This window comes from Microtus pennsylvanicus, chromosome 22, assembly GCF_037038515.1.
Source record: "Microtus pennsylvanicus isolate mMicPen1 chromosome 22, mMicPen1.hap1, whole genome shotgun sequence".
NCBI lineage: Eukaryota > Metazoa > Chordata > Mammalia > Rodentia > Cricetidae > Microtus > Microtus pennsylvanicus.
This window is the reverse complement of record NC_134600.1, coordinates 29,630,225-29,650,060: the sequence shown is the minus strand read 5'-3', so window position 1 is coordinate 29,650,060 and position 19,836 is coordinate 29,630,225. Positions and strand designations below refer to the sequence as shown.

Genomic DNA, 19,836 nt, shown 5'->3' with positions numbered 1-19,836 from the left:
TTCTCTTTGAACTTCCTCAAGAGAGCAAGCTTTAACAAGGAAGAGATCTGTTGTGTTCATATCATTTATTAACATAAGCAAATGAGAGTTACTATCATAAGAAAATAGCATAAAAAGAAAGGTATAGAATATACATTAAATTATAATTTGGTAAAGTTTTATCAGACTAGCATACATATCTTTGTATAGAGAGAAGAGAATTTTTGAGACAAAAAAAAATGACTCAGTGGTTAGACATGTAAACCATCTTCTGGGATTCATTCTGTACCGTTTAACGGGACTTGAGACTCATCAACTATTATTATGGCAATACAATTTTACTCCTGTCCATATGTCTTACTTCACTTAGCCCAATTTGGAATTTTGTTTCAAAGTTCTGTTTGTGTTGATCAAGGCCAAACAATGACCATGTCAGCCAGTAGATGGCAGCCGAACGACAGCAAATGATGCCTTCTCTTGGCAGGTTGTCTGCTCCAAGATTTATTTTCAGTTTTACCCAATTTCTCTTTTTGTAGTTAGATGAAAGAAAATACTTCATAAAAAATTCAAATAAATAAATGTAGGCTTTATTATTTCAACTTCACAGGAGGTTGTTAAAGCAGCCAGGTGTTAAAAATTGTAAGCTATGGAAACCGAACCAAATGTTGGTTGGGCATATATGCTATTCCTCAGAAGTTCCTGTCTTCATGTATTATTATCAGTGTGGAAAAAAATACCAGGCTACAACAGGTAGGTACTGTGCTTGGGAAACCATTTCCCAAAGAAAAATAAAGGGAAGATAATACACCAACAATAAACACACACACACAAAAAAAATAGAATTAAGCTTAGGTACAATTAATACCGAACAGTAGTATTTAAATGAGTGGAACAAGTATCTAAAAAAAATAGTTCCTTAAAATATACTTCTTTAAAATCATAACTACTTGATGTCATTAAAATTTCGAGTCATTATTTTGCTAATTTCTGGAATGAAACAACGAATGAATACCATCCAGATTAGCCTTATTTCCCTGATTTAAAAAAGGGAATAGATTCATGGATAGAGTGAAATTTAGGGTTGCAACAATAAGAACAGACACATCCCTGGCTTTGTATTTCTGGGCACACAAATGTATTAATTTAGATGCGGTTTTTACTTGTTTCCAGTCTATTTTGATGTTTTGAATAAGAACAAGGTGATGTTTGTGCCAAATACTCTTTTTAATTATTATAGAACTGCATTTGAATGGTGAGCAATATTGTATTAACTTTAGGCAGCTAATTGGTTATCAATGAGCAAAAGACACATGTTGTCAGGGCATTCTGAAGGGAATATAACTTATCACACTCAATGATAATCTCTACACAGAGGTAAGATTACAACTGAGAAAATTCTGCACTGGAAACAAGCTAAGAGTCCAGCTCCAGGTCATCCACTTGGCCCCGAGAAAGGTGCTATTGTCATAACGTTACCTGTGGAACAAAGGGGTCTCTCCCTACTGACTTCCCTTCCCTTTGTTTGACTCCTGTCCCTCTCCTCCACAGGGCCTTCCAGGGCCAGCTGCTTCCACTACGGACACCATCCTAACTTATATCAATCATCCTGCTGGGTTTCTTTTCACTCTTACATACTTGACATGATATTCTATTAAAATATGGGATATTGAAGAAGTTCAGTAAACATTTATTGAATCAAAAAAAGAGCATCATGAAGTAACAGTCAAATGTACCTAAGCCTCCCCTCTAGTGTTAAAAAATGCTATGAAACAGAATAGGAAGGACTCAGGACAAGATTAGATTTATTTTTTTCATTTACCTTCCAAGATGTAATATCTTTTGTGAATTTCATCCATAAGTGCCATGTTTATGTCGTTCTCATCTCTTTAGCTCAAGCCTCAAACGCCTCTGTGCCTCACCCCAAATTCATTGATTAATTATTTTCAAGTGACCTCAGAAAAAACTAGGAATTGATAGGAGTCTACCAGGCGTTTAATATGAATAAACAAATTCTTGAATTTTTATTTTTAACTTAATATTAACAATAATTAAGACCACTAAATATGAATATTACTACATTGTTATTATTAATTCTATGATATTAATGATAACTATAATTTTAAACCATGAATCCATAGATTCAATTTGTTTCTACCATTTGTACACAGTAGTTGCAGCCTCAAAGCCTTGCTGCTATCACAAGATTATGTATATCATAAATTGCTTTCGAGAAAGAAGAAAAGATGATTATTCTGTCATATAAAAAAATCCAATGTAAGTTACTTTAAAGTAAAGTATAGAATAAATACTTTCTACACAACTTCACTTTTTTAATGATATTCTGTTTGTAGTTTTAATTAAACATAATACACCTTTAGTATTTTAGGAAAGTCATCAAGAATTTAGTCAATTATTATCTATCTTCGGAATTTATATTCACTCTGTAGGAATACATATTTTAATTGTCTAGTAGGAGCAATTCATAGTAGTTATTTGCAACCTTATTTTATTTTACTCAAATGTTTCTTCTATTTATGTTATAAATGCATGTTCTAGATTCATAATAATATTAAACACATTTGCTTTGTCAATAAGTGATCGTCTGTTCTAAAGAACCCATAAAAAATGTCCTAAGGGAGCCTGTCGTGTGGGTACTTTCTTTTCTTACCAGTTGACTAGCCTTAACCATCAATATTAAGAAGGTGGTTTCTGGGGCAAAAACATAAAGGAAAAGTGTGTTCATTTGCTGACACACAGGTCTGTAGCCGTATTTTGTTAGTGACTAACGAGTGACATCAGTCAATGCAGCCACGGTCAGTTAAATTCCTAAGGGGCATGATGGAAACCCAAGCTTGCAAAGCAGCAATCTTTTTTAGGGAGACGCTGAGTGTTTCTTTTCCTTTTTCTCTCATTTGAGGAAATAATTAGAATATAAGCAAAGTATTCAAATAGCTCCTTGGAGAACTGTAGTCATGGCCAGAGCCTGAAGTCAGCATGTAGACAGTGGGCATTCTGCCAGCGTGGGGGAGCGGGGGGCTTGAATAAGATATTCTTTAGGGAAGGCAAAGTGGTAAGCGAGTAACTTGAGGTCTATTCCTAGGCATCTGGGGTGAATTCGAGTCATGACTAACCATTCCTAACTGCTCCTGATATAAATGCACTTAACACAGAAGAAATGATTGCTTATTCTTAAATGCTTTGCCACTAAAAGCTTGAAACAATTTTTATATTTTCCTATTATGCTCTTCAATTATTTTTTATTCAATAAACATGTATGTTTAATTCATAGAACTGGTAATTGGGTATATATTCCCAAATAATATTTTTTCACAAAAGTTCATGAAAAATTCCAATGTTCAAAGACTTTGTAGTTTATTAAAACTCATGCGGAATCATAGATCTCCAAAAAGTTTGTTTTAAAAGTATCTTGAAACTTAATACTGTGTTTGGTGTGTGTGTGTGTGTGTGTGTGTGTGTGTGTGTTAGGAATGAGAGTGTATGCCACACGTGGAGCTGTGGAGATAGGAGGACATTTCTCCTATTTTGGGATCCACAAATCACACTAAGTTCACCTGGCTTGTGCTACAAGCACTTATCCCGCTAAACCATCTTGCCAGCCCCAAAGTAAAATTTCTTAGTGCTGGATATTTCATGAAATCAAATATTAATTCTTTAATTTCAATCACTGAGAGTGTTCTAGTAAAAGGTATCAGATTGTGGGCTGGGACGATGGCCTTGTGGGTTAGAGAAGTTGCTGGGCAGGCATAAGGGACAGCTTGGATCCCTGGTACCCATGTGAGAAGCTGGCAAGTCCACACACACACACATGCCTGGAGAACTAGAGCCATGGGGACTGGAGAGAAAGTGATGCCGATGCTTGCCTGGGCACAGGTCTAACGCCAGGTAAATGAGAAACCCTCTGTGAAAGGAGTCGGGGGGAAGTGCTAAAGCGGAACAACCAGTCCTCCTCTGCGAACACGGGTGCAGGCATGCGCACACACGCTCACACACACACATACACACACACACACACAGAGAGAGAGAGAGACAGAGACAGAGACACAAAGAGACACGCAGAGGGAGGAGATTCAAAGGAAGTTTTCAAAAGAAACATGACACACCAACGTGGTCTCTCTAAACACTTGCTCCTTTCAAGTGTGGTACTCAGGTGTGACAGAATTACAGTCCACTAGAAATTCTAACAAAATTAGTGGGAAAATAGCCTGTAAGATGTTGGGACTAATTGAGTCCTGGCCTTCAGCTGCTCTTCCCTGAATTGAAGTTACTAGAAGCTGTGCTTTACCTAGAGGATCAGAGGATGGGATTTTCACCTGTTGGCCATTGACTGCAGGGTATTTAAGCCTCCATGGTGCTATTAAAGAAGGGCTTTTGGTACCAGTGTTTAAAGGTCTGCATGTCGGTCTGTCTCTGCGTGTGTTTCCTCAACCTCCAGCCCCTTGCCCGAAGCTCGAGAACTTGGTTCTCGCGCATAGAGCGCAAACCGGGTAGCGGAGCGCGGCAGTAAAAAGTTAAGTATCTAAAGGATTGAAAGAGAAAATACAAGGTAGCCTAAGGTATGTTGCATCACACCTAACACTGAAGAGAGAGAAAATACATGACACAGAAAAAACAGCTAATCAATTTCGATTTATTGACCACCAAATAACAAGCTCGCTATTTTATCTTACTAAGCAAGCGAGGTGGTAAGTTCCTTCAGCTTGTTAGACAGCTGCCGTGAAGTAACATGGCCACTGGGTTTAGTGCAAATCTCAGGGCATCCACAGCTTTGAAAGCTAGGAAGCACTTAGCAGTTATTAAAACAGCCCTTGAGAGAACATTTGTGGTTACCCTAGGGGAAGAAATGGGCAAAACACAGACACACTAAAAAACCCTGTACTCGAGGCATGAGCTTTTCTGTATGGCAAACAAATCGGGCTTCAGCAAGACTTGAGGAGTGAGGTGAACTAATGTCTGACCTCAGCTTGCTTGGCTTCTGATCATGGGGAATGTGACTCCCTGTGGCCATTGCTTTGCTCTTGAATTCTTTTTAACATCGAAGCTGTTACCATTTCATTTCTAAATTTGGTTATAAATTTAATAAAAGAATGAATATTGAATTCTTTCACTTACTAAATAGTATTATTTTTCATTCCAGAGAATCTTAAATAATGTGAATTATTTAACTGAAATTAATATTGTATCCAAAATTAAGAAATAAACAGCGGTGTTGGTTCACAGTAATCTCAGACCTTGGGAGGCAGAGGCAGGTGGGTCTATGTGAGTATGAGCCCAGAGTGCTCTATGTACCAGACCCAGGCTAGTCAGAGCCACACAATGAGACTCTGGCTCAAGACAGAAGGTTAAGAAATACAATAAAGCAGCCACTCTTTGGGAAGAGCATTTGAGTTGTGGAGTGGAAACACAGGGCAGAGGACAGAGTATAGGGACAGTGAATGATGCTGAAGGATTTCTGAAGACGTCACAGACAGCTCCAGCTGGAGAAGCTTCCATGTATGTATGGGACATGTGCATATATCAGTCGTTATGAGAGTGGGCACAAGGCTTGTGCAGGCTCCTGGCAGACAAAATCCCAGCCTGGAGGGAAGAGGAGGACAGGACATCACACCCTAGAGGAGGAGATACTGACAATTGGTCACTTGCCAGTAGAAGATCACATATCGAAAAATATATTGGCAGTACAAACTGGACTTGATGGTGATGAGAGACAGAGAGAAAGAGAGAGAGAGAGAGAGAGAGAGAGAGAGAGAGAGAGAGAGAGAGAGAGAGTTGGGTGATTAGGGAGGAGTTGGGGAAGGGGAGAATAATCAAAACACATTGTGTAAAATTTCTCAAAGAACTAATAAAAAAAAGCCACCTTTTTTTCTTCTTTAAGGCCCCATAGTCTTGTGAATATTGTTATCAGTGCAAGTGTTTTCTCATGAAGTTAGTCTTCATGAGAACAATCATTACACATTTTGTGACATACATATGAACAGACACAGGAATGATGATTAAAAGATGGCCAGTCATCTCTGTGCTTGGGTTTTGTTTTAGCCCATGAGAACAGAACGTTTATGGCTATCAAACACCAAACTTGCCAAATTCCAAGTCAGGCAGCTCCATTTTCCGGCTCACTTTTCTAGTGCTTTTTCAACTGAGTGAATTATTTGAACTTCCTATCGTGGAAAGATCTGTGGCTCACAGAGATAATCAGGTTCTCAGGCCAGTGCCTACAGCTTTCCACAGCGAGGAAACGATCTCTCCAAAGTACTTTGGGATGATAGGGAAAGGAGAAATATGAAGATTTATATTTTCATTTCTTCTCTTTGGAGGGATTTTTCCATAGCTTTTCTGTTTAGCTTGGAAAGCTATTCTTTAATGTGATTTCTCTTCTAAATAAACAGAGCAGCCCCCAGAAGGCAAGCATACCACATCTCAGCACATGGTGATTTGATCTAGTAGTCCAGGGACATTGTCTTGGCAATGCCCGTCCAGTAAATCTCCCAGTTAAAGACTTCAACGTTAAATTCCCGATTCTATGAATAATCAAATTCCAGGAAGACTTGAATGACAGAGATAGCTATGGAAATGCCCATTTTCACCATTTAAATAAAATGTTTAAATGATTGGCCTTCTCTTCCAAAATTTTAAGTATTTCACAGCACAGGAATGCATACTATGCAATATCCAAACTCCAATATCTTTCTAATAAGGGAAATATCTCAAAATTTGTTTTTTGTTTGCCAGAATTTCTCAGTCTGTACTCTATCCAGACATTCAGTTTATCCAATGTATGCATTTTAATTCAGATCCTGCCAATTTCTGTGGAATGTCTAGCAATTATGGATATCATATGCACCAAGAATGACATTCCTAATGTTGTGATTACTACTGTCTGAACTGTCTTAAGAGTTCTGTTTTCATATTTAAAGTCTCTTCATACTCTACATAAATACACACACACACACACACACACCCCACATTTTATGTACAAATTTATAGAGGAACTAAAATATTTTAAAATAGTCATATTTACATGTTTAGTCAAGTCAACTTACTCTGTGGCATTCTCATTTCATAACATCTTAAATTATAATGCTAAGTCAAAGTTTCTATGACCCACATCCACAATCCAGACAGGGAAATGTACTAAGCAGAACACAAGACCTGTCAACATCTGGATAAACCTGAAGAAAATGGATTCTCCAGTGTGCAGTCTGGAGAATCACACACACAAACACAGCAGAGTTTAGTTTCTTTTAATTTTAGTTTTAATTGTATGTGTATGGGTGTTTTGTCTGCATGTATGTCTGTGAATATGTGGCTGCAGTGCCCATGAAGACCAGAAGAGGGCATCAGATCCTGAAACATCAAGCCATCTTTCCAGCACTTCAGTAAATACTTTAATTAAACGTCAGCAAAGAATTTTAAGCTCTTTCGGCTTACTTAGATTATGAAGTCTCTAAAAGTTACAGTTTCTCATTTTCTTTAAAGAGGACTGATCACAGAATGGACTATACATAGGGAAAGTGTGATAATAATGTCGTGTATAGGGGCCCTGAGATACTCAATACTGAAAACAAAGAAACGCTCTTAGCATACTTGTTAGGTGTCAAGAATTGCTTCCATTTATTTTATATGTAGAGCGTCTCATGTGCTCATATTGCCACAGTACCTCAACGGTCATTTCCAATTCCAGGTAATACAGAAAAGTCTGCTTCTTTACTGTGTAACTCATTTAATTAACCTGAATTAATCTGCAGTATCTATCAGACAATATGATTTACTGCATTGTTCCAAGGCACGCATTCAGTGCTGGTTTGAGCTGCTCAGCCTCTCTAACCTATATTCCAGCTTAATAAGAACTTACATAAGTGGGGATGAGCTGGCTGAGCAGTTAATGGTGCATGCCCCCAAGCCTGGTGACCTGAGTCAGACCTAACATCCACATGGTGGAAGGAGACACTTGAGGCCTGTGTTTTGTCCTCTGACCTCTGCATGCATGCACACACACACACACACACACACACACACACACACACACACACCACTGCTTCAAGTATTTATAGATGTTTGCTTTTCATGAAGAGGCATAAGTACTAATGTCACCTGTAGCTATTTTAGAATCAAATTCCAAAGAGAGTGTCACTTGAAATTCACCATCATCATTTCTCCAGATCGCAGCCGATAGACTCGTCAAAGGCAAAGATTATAAAAAACGCCAAAGAATGTTCTGAGGTTGAAAAATACATTTCCAATCACCATGGCTACTACCTGATGTTTGTGGCAAAGATAATTACCAACTAGAGTAGAGACAAAGGAGGAGCTGGGGTCAAAGGGACATCTGCCCCTTCCTCTCTCAGATCTGTGGGACTCCAAGTGAAACAGGGGGTCCTGGAAAAAAAAAACAGAAAGACACTGTGAAGATGCCAACCGTGATAAAGGTTTAATTGCTCAGATAAAATATAACAAGGCTATGTAACTAACAACCTACACGGTCTCATCAGGACCTCAGGAACAGCACAGTATTTAGTTACCAACTGAGTTTTATACATAAGCCTGGGGGCTTGGCAGATCCTATTTCAGTGTTTTTAGAGACTATGAGAGATAAGAGAAATTAGCACCTCTTATCAATCAATTATACTGAGATGCATCAGTTAAATAATTCAAAGAAGAAACACTGAAAAAGTTACAGTGTGATAAAAGCAGAATTGAGGTTTATATCCCTAGTATGCCTTATTAATGTTTAGAATAACTTGGGAAAGAATAATAATAATAATTATTATTATTGTAATAATTTTCATCATATTATTTTTTAAATATTCAACACTGAAAATTTAAAATGATTAGTTCACAATTACTTCAATGTAAGTGAACAAGTGTGTGTGATATCCTATTCACTATTTCATCCAAAACCGTTAGTATCTGTTTTCATGGCAATAGGTATTAAATAAAAATATTTCCACAAAAATACTATTATACTATTGGCCTCTATTTCATGCATGTAAACACAGAAAATTTCTCTGAATGTTCCTAGACTTCAAAAATTCTCACTCACTATACATGCATATATTTTTACCTATATAAATGTGTGTATAATGTGTATACACACATATACACATTATATACACATACAGCAAGTCTACAATAAGCAGTTTGGGTACAACAAAGGCATTTAGGAAACTAACCATAATAACTACTGTGAAAATTTTGTGTAAATAAAAATAATTGGCAACAGAACATTTTTGATACTGAGGGGTGCTCAGCCAGCTCACGGCCGTGAACCCACAGCGCCCGGCAGTTGACCCCTCAGAGCTGGGTCTGCTTCTCTTCATTGGAGCATGCTCCACCACCCTACTACCTCCCATGTCCTGTTCTGTACTTTACTTATTCTCTCTGCCTGATAGTCTAAGATGGCTATCCTAACGTTTCCGTTTCAAAACCCTTCCAGTAACCCTTCTGAGTTCCTTTGATCCCTGTGACCGTCCAGTCTTGTCTTTGAATGTGAAGCCTTGAAGAAGAGCCCAGGTGTGTGACTCCATCACTGAGCTCAACAGTGACGACTTTTTGCTCAGCTGCTGTGCACAACTTAGAAGGGGGTCTGGATGGCAGGAAATCGGGAGAGGGTACTACAAATTTCTATGGATAGTAATTTTCAGGGGCATGAGAAAAAATGGCCAATTTAGAAGGAATTGCAGACCTGACAAACTAAGGTTGATGATGCTCAAAGTTTCACGCAAATCTGCAGAGCAAACCCGAGCATCCCTTGCCAGACAGAAACTGTGCAGATGGGATTTTTGCCTGCCCTTCCACATCATATCACTTGGCGAAGTGTTTGAGAAACTGATGTGGGATTCCCCTCTGTGTGTGTGAACACGTTTTATTGCCACTGGTTATTAAAAAGCTGTTTCAGCCAATAGTTTAACAGAATATAGTCAAGACGAAAGAGGTATATATAGATATAGATATATAGATAGATAGATCGAGAGAGAGAGAGAGAGAGAGAGAGAGAGAGGGTGAGAGAGAGAGAGAGAGAGAGAGAGAGAGAGAGAGAGAGAGAGAGAAAGAGAGTAGGAGGAGTCAGAGAGAAGCCGTGTAGCCACCACAGGAGACAAACGCTGGACGTTGGACAGAACCTTACCAGTAGGCCACAACCGCGTAGTGATACACAGATTAATAGAAATGGGTTAATTTAAGATATAAGAGCTCTAGCTAGCAATACGTTTAAATGCTTCATTAGTGTTTTAATTAATATAGTTTCTGTGTCGTTATTTCGGGTATGGGTGGCTGAGAATAAATGAGCAGTTCCCGAGAACAAGAAACCAAATAACAAAGAGCATATACATTTAAAAGGTCATAGAAGACAATAAAAATAAGTAAATACTGAGATGTTTGCTAAAGCCAGATGTGTTTATACCTTAAAAACTCTGTAGTACCTATTTTCTAATCTAAAGTTGCTAATGACAGAGAGTATTAGACTCTGTAACACAAATATTAAAAACTCTGTAGTACCTATTTTCTAATGTAAAGTTGCTAATGACGGATAGTATTAGACTCTGTAACCCAAATATTGAGAGTGCACATGTACGATGAGCAATGTTGATTTATTCTAGGAAGAATCTATCAATGAGTTTAAATTTTCAAGTGAGTGAAAGACACAGAAAGTGCAGAGAAATAGTCATCACGAAATTCCTGGAATTGTGGAGTTACAGGTAGGAAATGAAGTCAATATTTCCTTAAAAATTCACCAGTTTTCCCTTGTGGAAATCATCACTTAGACTCTTTGAAGCTAACACTGAATTGTGGATTTCAGCGTCTATCTGAGATAACAAATTTCTGATAGATTCCACCTATCATAAACATAAATTGGGTCAAAAGAAATGAAATCCCACCAAGAAGCCTGCAACCCTGACATTTTGAAAATTATTTGGTTAATGAACCATCATCCTAAAATGTCAGCCCTGTGTGAGGACATCGGCGCATCATGTACCTCCATCAGAGTCTGTGATGTCATCCCTGTGTGTATACAACATGTACGTCCGTCAGAGTCTGTGACATCATCCCTGTGTGTGTACAACATGTACCTCCGTCAGAGTCTGTGACGTAATCCCTGTGTGTGTACAACATGTACCTCCATCAGAGTCTGTGACGTCATCCCTGTGTGAGGACATCAGTGCATCATGCACCTCCATCAGTGTCTGTGACGTCAGCCCTGTGTGTGTACAACATGCACCTCTGTCAGAGTCTGTGATGTCATCCCTGTGTGAGAACATTGGTGCATCATGTACCTGCATCAGAGTCTGAGAAAAAATACATAAACTCACAACATCAAATTTCACACCAAGAACACGTGAACATTAACTCTGAGTGTCAGACAACACTCAGGGGAAACTTGACTAAAAGGTTTCCTCCTTCTGGAGACATTTGATCAGTTGCTAACCCTGAATCAAGAGTGTTTATTAAAAATACTAAAGAAATTAAAACTTTTTATTTGATTTCACCTTCCTAATAAAATCCTACATTCTGGATACCCTAAAAGTTGGCACAATTTGTCATTTCAATGTTAAAAATAAGTAGGCTTGCAACTACAACTTCAATTTTGCCGTCTACTAACAAAAGGGTCATTGTTGTTTGGTGGGACTTTTGCTTGTTTCTTTGTTTGCTGCTCAAAATGTGGGACATATTTTCACAGAATTATAATATGGGTGCTACCAATATCCCTTACGTTAGTTATAGTATGTCTTTAAAACAGTAATGTATCTACTTTGAACTTTATTCCTGAGCTACTGAATCAGATAAAGTGGTAACAATATCTTCACTAGCCTTTTGTGGTCAGGGCTATTATAATGTGCTTATTAAACACTTAACAGTAAGCTAAGGACGGCGTTTATTAGGATGACCTGAGGTCTGGAGGAAGGATCTGATCACAGGCAATGCTGTCTGAAGTTATTATTTCAGTCCCTGATCGGTTAACATCTGAAGTGGCGTCATCGCAACCTTTCAGCTGCCTGTGACAGATGTATGGGTGGGTGTCAGACAGTTTGCCTGAGCCAGTTATCTACAATCTCAAGTTTTCTGACAGTTTAGAGCAGTTAAAAGCTAAAGCAGGCATCTATCAGCAATAAAATTGTCATAAGCAAAGTCAATGATGCTTTAGGTCATAAAACAATCTCTGTGGAGTTAAGGCTGAAAAACCTGGAGAGTTTGCCTCTTTTATGGACACACTGAAAAGAATCCAATTTTAAGCGCACCAGTCTGCTGCTAAAAAGTATAAAGTTTCTAATAAATAAACCAAAAAAAAGATAATTTAAGAAAGCTCATCCCATCAGCTCTACTATTAATAGAAAAGCCACAATTTTGTTCCAATTTTGTAATTCTCTCAGACATTTCATTATGTCTTCTGAAATAACACAGTTGCAATCAATTTTCAGAGTGTGTCTCAATCTCTTCGATATAACCAAGTCACAAATACTGTGACAGGCAGAAAAATAAAAATGTGGTCTCAGAATTCTTGTCTTAATTCCTTAGACTACAGAAGGCATTTTGCACATGGCATCAACAGCAGAATTTTGAGATGCGAAGACTACTCCAATGATCCGGGTGAATCTAATACAATGGCATAGACCCTTTCCAGGGAGGTTTGATAATGAAAACAGAATTGCCAATGAAATCCATGATTGGAAAGGTCCACCAGTGCTTCCTTTGAAGATGGAAGAATGGGGCAGCATCAAGGGACACTGGTGATCTCTAAAGGCTAATACTGACAATGAAGTCAAGTCCCCATTGGGCGGTCCTCCTTGATTTTCACCCAGCAAGATTCACTCTAGGTTTTTCACTTAGATATCAGTGAGCTCAACAATATGGTGGTTTCGCCATGAAACTCATTGACTATTTGTTACAGTAGCGTGGAAAAGTAGCCCCGCTCCCAAGAGGACAGTGGTGACTACCTGTCCATTTCTTCCCATATACTCCGTGCTCTAAGAATTAGTCTTAATAATTTTCTCTACACCATGAGCACTGCAAACTAGAAAATAAAAAGAATTCTTATCAAGAGCCATGTCACAGCCTGGTCTGTTCAACCTTTCAAACATCTCTGCTTCAATCGTACACTAACGTGTATTTTGCCAGAACTATTGCTTACCCATGCTTTTCCATTGCTCCTTTCACCTTTATGATGTCCACCCTCTAGCCTGATGGTCACTACCCCTTCAGTGGTCTGACCTGGAGGCCCAGGAGCCTTCACCCACGTCACAGATGCATATATCCACTATTCTGTGCACTGTTTTCATGCTCTATTGACCTAGCTCAGCATCTCCTCCCCAAACCCTTCTAACAAAATTATCCATAATGTGAAAAGTGTTCTTTGACCCACGCAGTGCTCAAGATTTGGGCACTTTATTTTTGAAAAGAAAACAAAGCATTCCTTTCCTTTCTGCCTCTTTGTCAGTCTCAAGTCTTTTTGCCCGGGGAATCTCTTAGTTGTTGGTCTAGCTTCTGTGTTATTAAACCTAACCTCATAATGACAGCTGTAGAATATCATGAATGACTAGTGATACTCAAGACTACAGTGAAAAGAGGGGAGTGAAGGAGGAGAAAATAGATCAAGGAATAGAAAAAGTCACAAGTAGACAGAAGTAAGTTCTGGGATCCTATTCCATAGCAGAAGACTATTGGCAATGGTGATTCATCAAAGAGTTCAGCAAAGCTAGAAGAATTTTGGATGTTCTCACCATAAAGAAACTATAAGTATTTGAGGGAATCTAAACCTTTATCCTGATTCATACACTTCACAGTGTATGGACACATCACAGGAGATTCTTAAATATGTCTAATTTACATTTCATATGCATTAATATTTTAAAGAGCCAGAAAATAAATGTATGTGCAACTCATTTACATTCAGGATAGCGAAATCAATCTTAATAAAGAATTTAATTACAAAGTTTAAAACACTGGAGACAAAACTTCACTAACAGAGCTGATTTTGCACAAGGCCATGAAATCAGCAAGCATCTTCTTTCCCTAGGAGTTCCCTTTAAAATCCTTCTGAGCAACCCTTCACAGATCAGGAGACAACCTGATATCTTCTGTCTGTCTTCTGGCAGTGATGAAACCACACACAATGATACCACTTTTATTGTCATCAAAGTGAATTACACATTTATCTTCTCTACTCCTTGTCACTTCCTTAGCATCCCTGCCTGCTCTCTGGCCTCGTTTGCTTCATTCCTTTCAGGTTTCTCATGCTGATTTTAACACAGCTTGCTAGATAGTCTACAGAGCCTACTTGCCATTTCTCTGCTCCACTGAGGAACTTTTCCTTCTGAAATGTGAATTTCTTCACATCGGCTCCCAGCTTGATCTAGTCTGTTGACTTCACACGCACTCCAGAGTGCAAATTGAAGACCTCTCACTGGACTCCCTCTTTTTCTCCTCTAACATGTTCTCTTCTAGTTGTGTGCCAGCTATCCTGAAGGACTTGCCAGTTTCTCAGGATCTCTTTTTGAGCTCAACAATGTAGTTAGGCTAATAATGCCCATATAATATCAAGAATTCAAACTCCCCTTCGCATCCCAGAAATTCCTATCTGATTCCACTTGACACTCTGAATTCCCCTTTTAAATTCTGCCCACAGCATCCTACTGTTTTTTTTTTCTGTATCAGTGGTCCATCTACTGCCAACCTTACATTTATTACTTATCTCTTTCCTTTACCAGCCCCTTGGCTCTCTCCCACCCCATCCTTCACTTCCCCCTTCCCTTTTTTTGCTGAGTTGAAAGCTTTCTTTTAATATTGTGCTGTTTATTGTAACTGCTGAAGACTTGAATACACATTTCCCAGACGACTGATGTGATGGTAGTTTTTGCATTTTTAATTATTGTTTAGCACCATAACCTTAGAGTAGACTCCATTTTGGCCTGGTTAAACTCCCGGTGACAGAAAGACAAACTGATACGGGTCATCTTAATTCCCTCAGACTCAGTATAGTAAGTTCAAAGAATGGTAACAATAACCATAGGCCACAGAATACTAATATCATGGTGGGAGGATGGAATTTTTAGATTTTAATTGCTTTGCTGGTATTAGTGAAGCTTACTTCAAAATCAACTACATACAAGAATTTTTTAAATTATATTAATTGCTATTGTTGTAAAGACAATATTTACATATATAGCACTCAATTTTAAAAAACATACTTATAAACAAGTAATATGATGTTATTTTACAACATGGAATTTAGTCACTAAGAACACCAGAGTACTTGAGTCATGGTGACATTGTCAGTGATCCCTGAGCAATTAGCATCATGGGTTAAGCAGTGTGTAATTCCAGAGTTTAACCATGTTGAGGATGTCGGTCACTACTTACACTGGATTTCCACTATCTGTCTTTTAATAGTTGGAGGTCAGACAGAGTAGGCAGTCTCAATTGACAAGTATTACCAGTATTAACATATGGGCTAATTTTGCTTTAATGGGATATGGACAATTATTTTCAATGGGTCCCCCCACCATTGAAAATAAGCAAGACATCTAAATTAGTAATGTAAGCATATACACCTCAAAAATATTTCTAAATAGAGATGGCAGTTATTTGCAGGTCAATTTTTCATTTTCAAATGTGCAACAGGTCCTTAGAACCCAGCTAGCTTGAAGGCTGGTTGTTCTCAATAATTGTAAGTTATTACATGGCTAAGTGAAAACCCGACTAAATAAAATGGTTCCGGCTAATGTCTTCAATTAATACTATCGCGTCCCCACAATGCCACTTGGACATTCTCAAAGAAATATGGGGGGAAAAACTGAAATATCATAAATACAGGAAAAAGCAGATAATCATTTCCAGTTATTGATGATTTGGAGGGAAAGCAGTGGGAAATCAGAAGTTCCTTACATCCCTCAACTTTGATTCAGTATTGTGGTTATAAAAGTTGTAACTTACCCTTTACAGTGGGTATTTAATACTGTGAACCACAAGTGACAGACTGGCTGTCAGTCTACTGTTTGCTTTGTCCCTTTGCCATGAAATTGGAACACTAACAAATATTTGCAATCTTTTCCAAGAATAAGGAAGCAAGTAGAAGAAAAAAGACATGAAATTAAACATACATAAATGTTTTGGCTTTAAAGTTAATAGTTTTGCCTATTGATTCCTTTCTTTAATATTTTCTCTAGAGCTGATTTTTGACATTTGTATAGCACTTTAAAATGTAGGAAGTACTTTGGTACACATTATCCTTTTCCTTCCTCAAAGTAAGTGATAAAGCCAGACAGCATTGTTTGGAAACAGCGTTACAGTTCCCCAGGAAACAGAAGCAAGTGAGGGGGAGGCTCTGTCATTACTCGGCAGCATCTTCTAATTTTGTATCCATTCTAATTTCAGTGCTACTTACTACTGTCATCATAAACAAGAGGGTGTGTATGTTTGTGATGCTGAACATTGCTGGGTATCTTTTAGGAGGTAGTTAATGCATAATTGAAGTTAGAAATGTATATTATGCTTTTTCTCAATGAATGAAATATTTATCTCATTATTTGTTAGATGCAGGCTCAAATGTTTATATTTAATTCAATATTTTGAAAAGAGTCTAGAAAGCACCACTCAAATATTTTAAAGGCATTCACCATATACATATGGTGTGGGAAGTCCTTCAGTCTGTGTGTTGCTTTTATTAGTTAATGAATAAATCTGTTTCATCCAGTAGCTTAACAGAATAGAGCTAGGCGAGAAAACTAAACTGAATACTGGTGGAAAGAAGGCAGAGCTAGTGAGTTGACATGTAGCCCCCCTGGACACAGATGAGCTGGAACCTGGCCAGTAAGCCACAGCCACATGGTGATACTCAGATTAATAGAAATGAGGTAGCCAGATATAGCTAGCTAGAAATACATTTAAGTGATTGGTCAAGCAGCATTGCAAATAATGTAGTTTCTATGAGATTATTTTGCTATCTGGGTAGCCAGGAACGAACAAGAAGTCTCCGCCAATGAATTGGTGCACCAATGTAGGGCTGACTACATCCACATAAAACCTGAGAAAGTTTGGAAAGGAATCCTAGAAACAAAAGAACAGAGTTAAGCATGTCTTTTTGGTAGCAGGGTTTTCTCAGGTAGGCTCTGTTTGCTGGAAGCAAGCAGAGGCATGATTCCTTTAAGAGATGTCTTCCTAATTCAGTGGCAGCAAAACAAACTAACTAACTAACTAAAAAAAGCAGTTCCAAAATGGTGACTTCCTGGGCCATGCTGCCAGGATGAACTCTGGTTCTTTCTTAATGCCAACATACACTTGCTGTGTGCCTGAAAATGGGGCTGGGAACATGGCTTCCACTGAACAGACCTCTGCCATGTTGGACTGGGCAGAGCCAAAAGGCAAAGAAGGGCTCCTGGACAGAAAAGGATTTCAGATACACAATAAAACAGATTCAGATATAAAAGGTCTCTAAACACGGCACAATGTGTTAAAAAAAAATGTTAAGTAAGCTTGGGAGAGAGAAGAAAAAGAATAAAAAGATAGTAAATGTCATATAAAAAGCACAGGCAGTCATAGATTAAAGGAATAAAGATAATAAAATAAACATTAAGCTTGTAGAAAAAGTAATAGAGTAAGAAAAATAAGCCATGTAAAGATGGAATATACACAGAGAATCTGGATTATGTATATTATTGTGCTTTCTTTGAATTTTTTTGACTGTTAGGGAGCTAAGTACAGACAGACATTTCATTGTATGGGCTTCTAAGCTAAACCAAAATATATATTTTAAAGGTATCTTGGCTTTAAAATTTGGGTCTAAGGACCCGGTCTTTTATAAAAGAGGTTCTTCTTTTGTTTCAACAGAGGATGAGTACTTGTGGATTGCTTCCAGACTAATGTGGTTTGATGGACCAAGACCCTCTAAAACGTTGCTATGAACACCCCCCAAAATTTCTTCGCCCTCAAAAAAGCAGGAAGCAGTTTGGAAAGAGTTCCACCCAAATTCCCTAATTGATTGTTTATAAATCAATTTAAAAAGGAATATGTTAAAGACATGAATACTTTGCATTGGTATGGATCTTGGTCTACTGATACAAATTTTAGGACAATTTTGTTATATGTATATTTCTACTCTTTATTAAGATATTGTGTTTGTGCAGCCCATTTAAAAATATAATGCATAACTAAGAAATATGGTCAATAAATAATCATCTATAATAGTCAAGCTTGTAGTCATGTTAGTTAGGTTTTCTAGATGTACAGAGATGTATTTCAAATGGATAGGCATTTTTCAAACCTTTCAAAGACTACAGAATATGGCATTTAAAATGTTTAAGAATTTGGGACTTTTCATGACAATGAGACACATCTACTCAAGGCATCACCAAACTATTTCAAGGGGAAGGTGGGCATTGAAAAGGTTCCTTATGGAGTTTTTTTTTTAAGCTATTTGGGCAAAAAATGCTCTTGCCTGGACTGTTTGATGTTATGCTCTATGAACTGGACATGCAGGACCCACAGAAAAATGATGGCTGAACTTGCATAAAGGTGAGATGATCTTTGACTTCCTGCTTCATGAAAGAGTCTTCTAGACATTCTGCAGGACACAGAAGAAACTGATGGACTTTGCCATTCCAAGGCAAAACAAATCTTCAGATTTCCTGTTTCATAGAAAAGTCTGCTGGATATTTTGGGCCAGTAAGCTAAAGATGGATGCTCCAACAATTCAGAAGAACTTTGGGTCATTGAGCAGACAGTGGGATATCTCCGTCAATTCTAGAGTTTGGGGAATTTCTTACAAAGTACTTCCTATTTACTTAGGTAATATTATATCTTTCTTGGGTCTCTTATGGAGTTGAAGATAAATAGTTATAACTATATTTTTTCTTAGTTATGATAAAGGATAAAATAAATATAAATGTTGTAACTGTAATTTTTGCTTGATATCTGTTTTATTATATATAATTTTAACACATTAAAGTTAGAGTCTTCCCTTTTACTTAAGCAGAAAACGTATGGGAAGTCCCTCTATATACGTGTTGCTTTTATTAGTTAATGAATAAGCCTGATTCAGCCAGCAGATTAGCAGAATAGAGCTGGGCGGGGGGGTAGGGAACTAAAGTGAATGCTGGGAGAAAGAAGGTGCAGTCAGTGAGATGCCATGTAGTCACCTCCAGCTTGCTGCACTGCAGCTTGCTGAAATTTTTGGGATAGCCCACAACCTTCTGGCAATACACAGATTATTGGAGAAGGGTTAGTTTAGGATATAAGAGTTAGCCAGAAATACGCTTACGCTATTGGACAAATAGTATTGCTATTAATATAATTTCCGTGTGATTATTTTGGTTCTGGATAGCTGGAAACAAACAAGCGGCCTCCGCCAACATACATATAATACATCTAAATAAAATTTCTTCGTTTTAAACAAATATTCACTAAAATCTAGTGTCTGTGGAGAAATTTAGCCTCTAGGATGGAAGTCAAGTTCTTTCTTTGAGTCCACGTTGATTTCTCCTGACTCTCCCAACCAGTCAGCACAGGATTAGCATATCCCAATTAATTGACAGATTTTTTGATATTATTTTCAGTTTCTATATTATAATTCCCTGTTGGAAACAAAATTCTCCTCTTCCTTTCTCTATTGACCCATAAGAAATCCATATTTTAAAAGGACTTCCTTGATACCCTGCAGTGCTTTCCTGTGCAACTTTCTGCAGCATCTCCACCCTCCTTTCCCTGTAAGTACTACTGCAGCTGCATGGCTGCTCTAAGAGATGTATTGCCACATCTGCTTAGTATGGTCAAATATGCTATCAACATTGATTTCAGGAAGCAGGAGGCATGCTGGTCCTTTTGAGGTGCGTCAAGGAACAGTGGCGATTTAAA

General features: G+C 37.9%; 1 protein-coding gene across 2 annotated transcripts in view; it reads right to left on the bottom strand.

The window, feature by feature from the left end:
- The window catches only part of Sema3e (semaphorin 3E), a 220,933-nt gene that overhangs the window by 39,355 nt on the left and 161,742 nt on the right, over positions 1 to 19,836 (bottom strand). For both annotated transcript variants that reach the window (XM_075956081.1, XM_075956082.1), the window contains one exon: positions 8,280 to 8,373. In XM_075956081.1, coding sequence (XP_075812196.1) covers positions 8,280 to 8,373 — 94 coding nt within the window. The remainder of the gene's footprint in view (positions 1 to 8,279; positions 8,374 to 19,836) is intronic.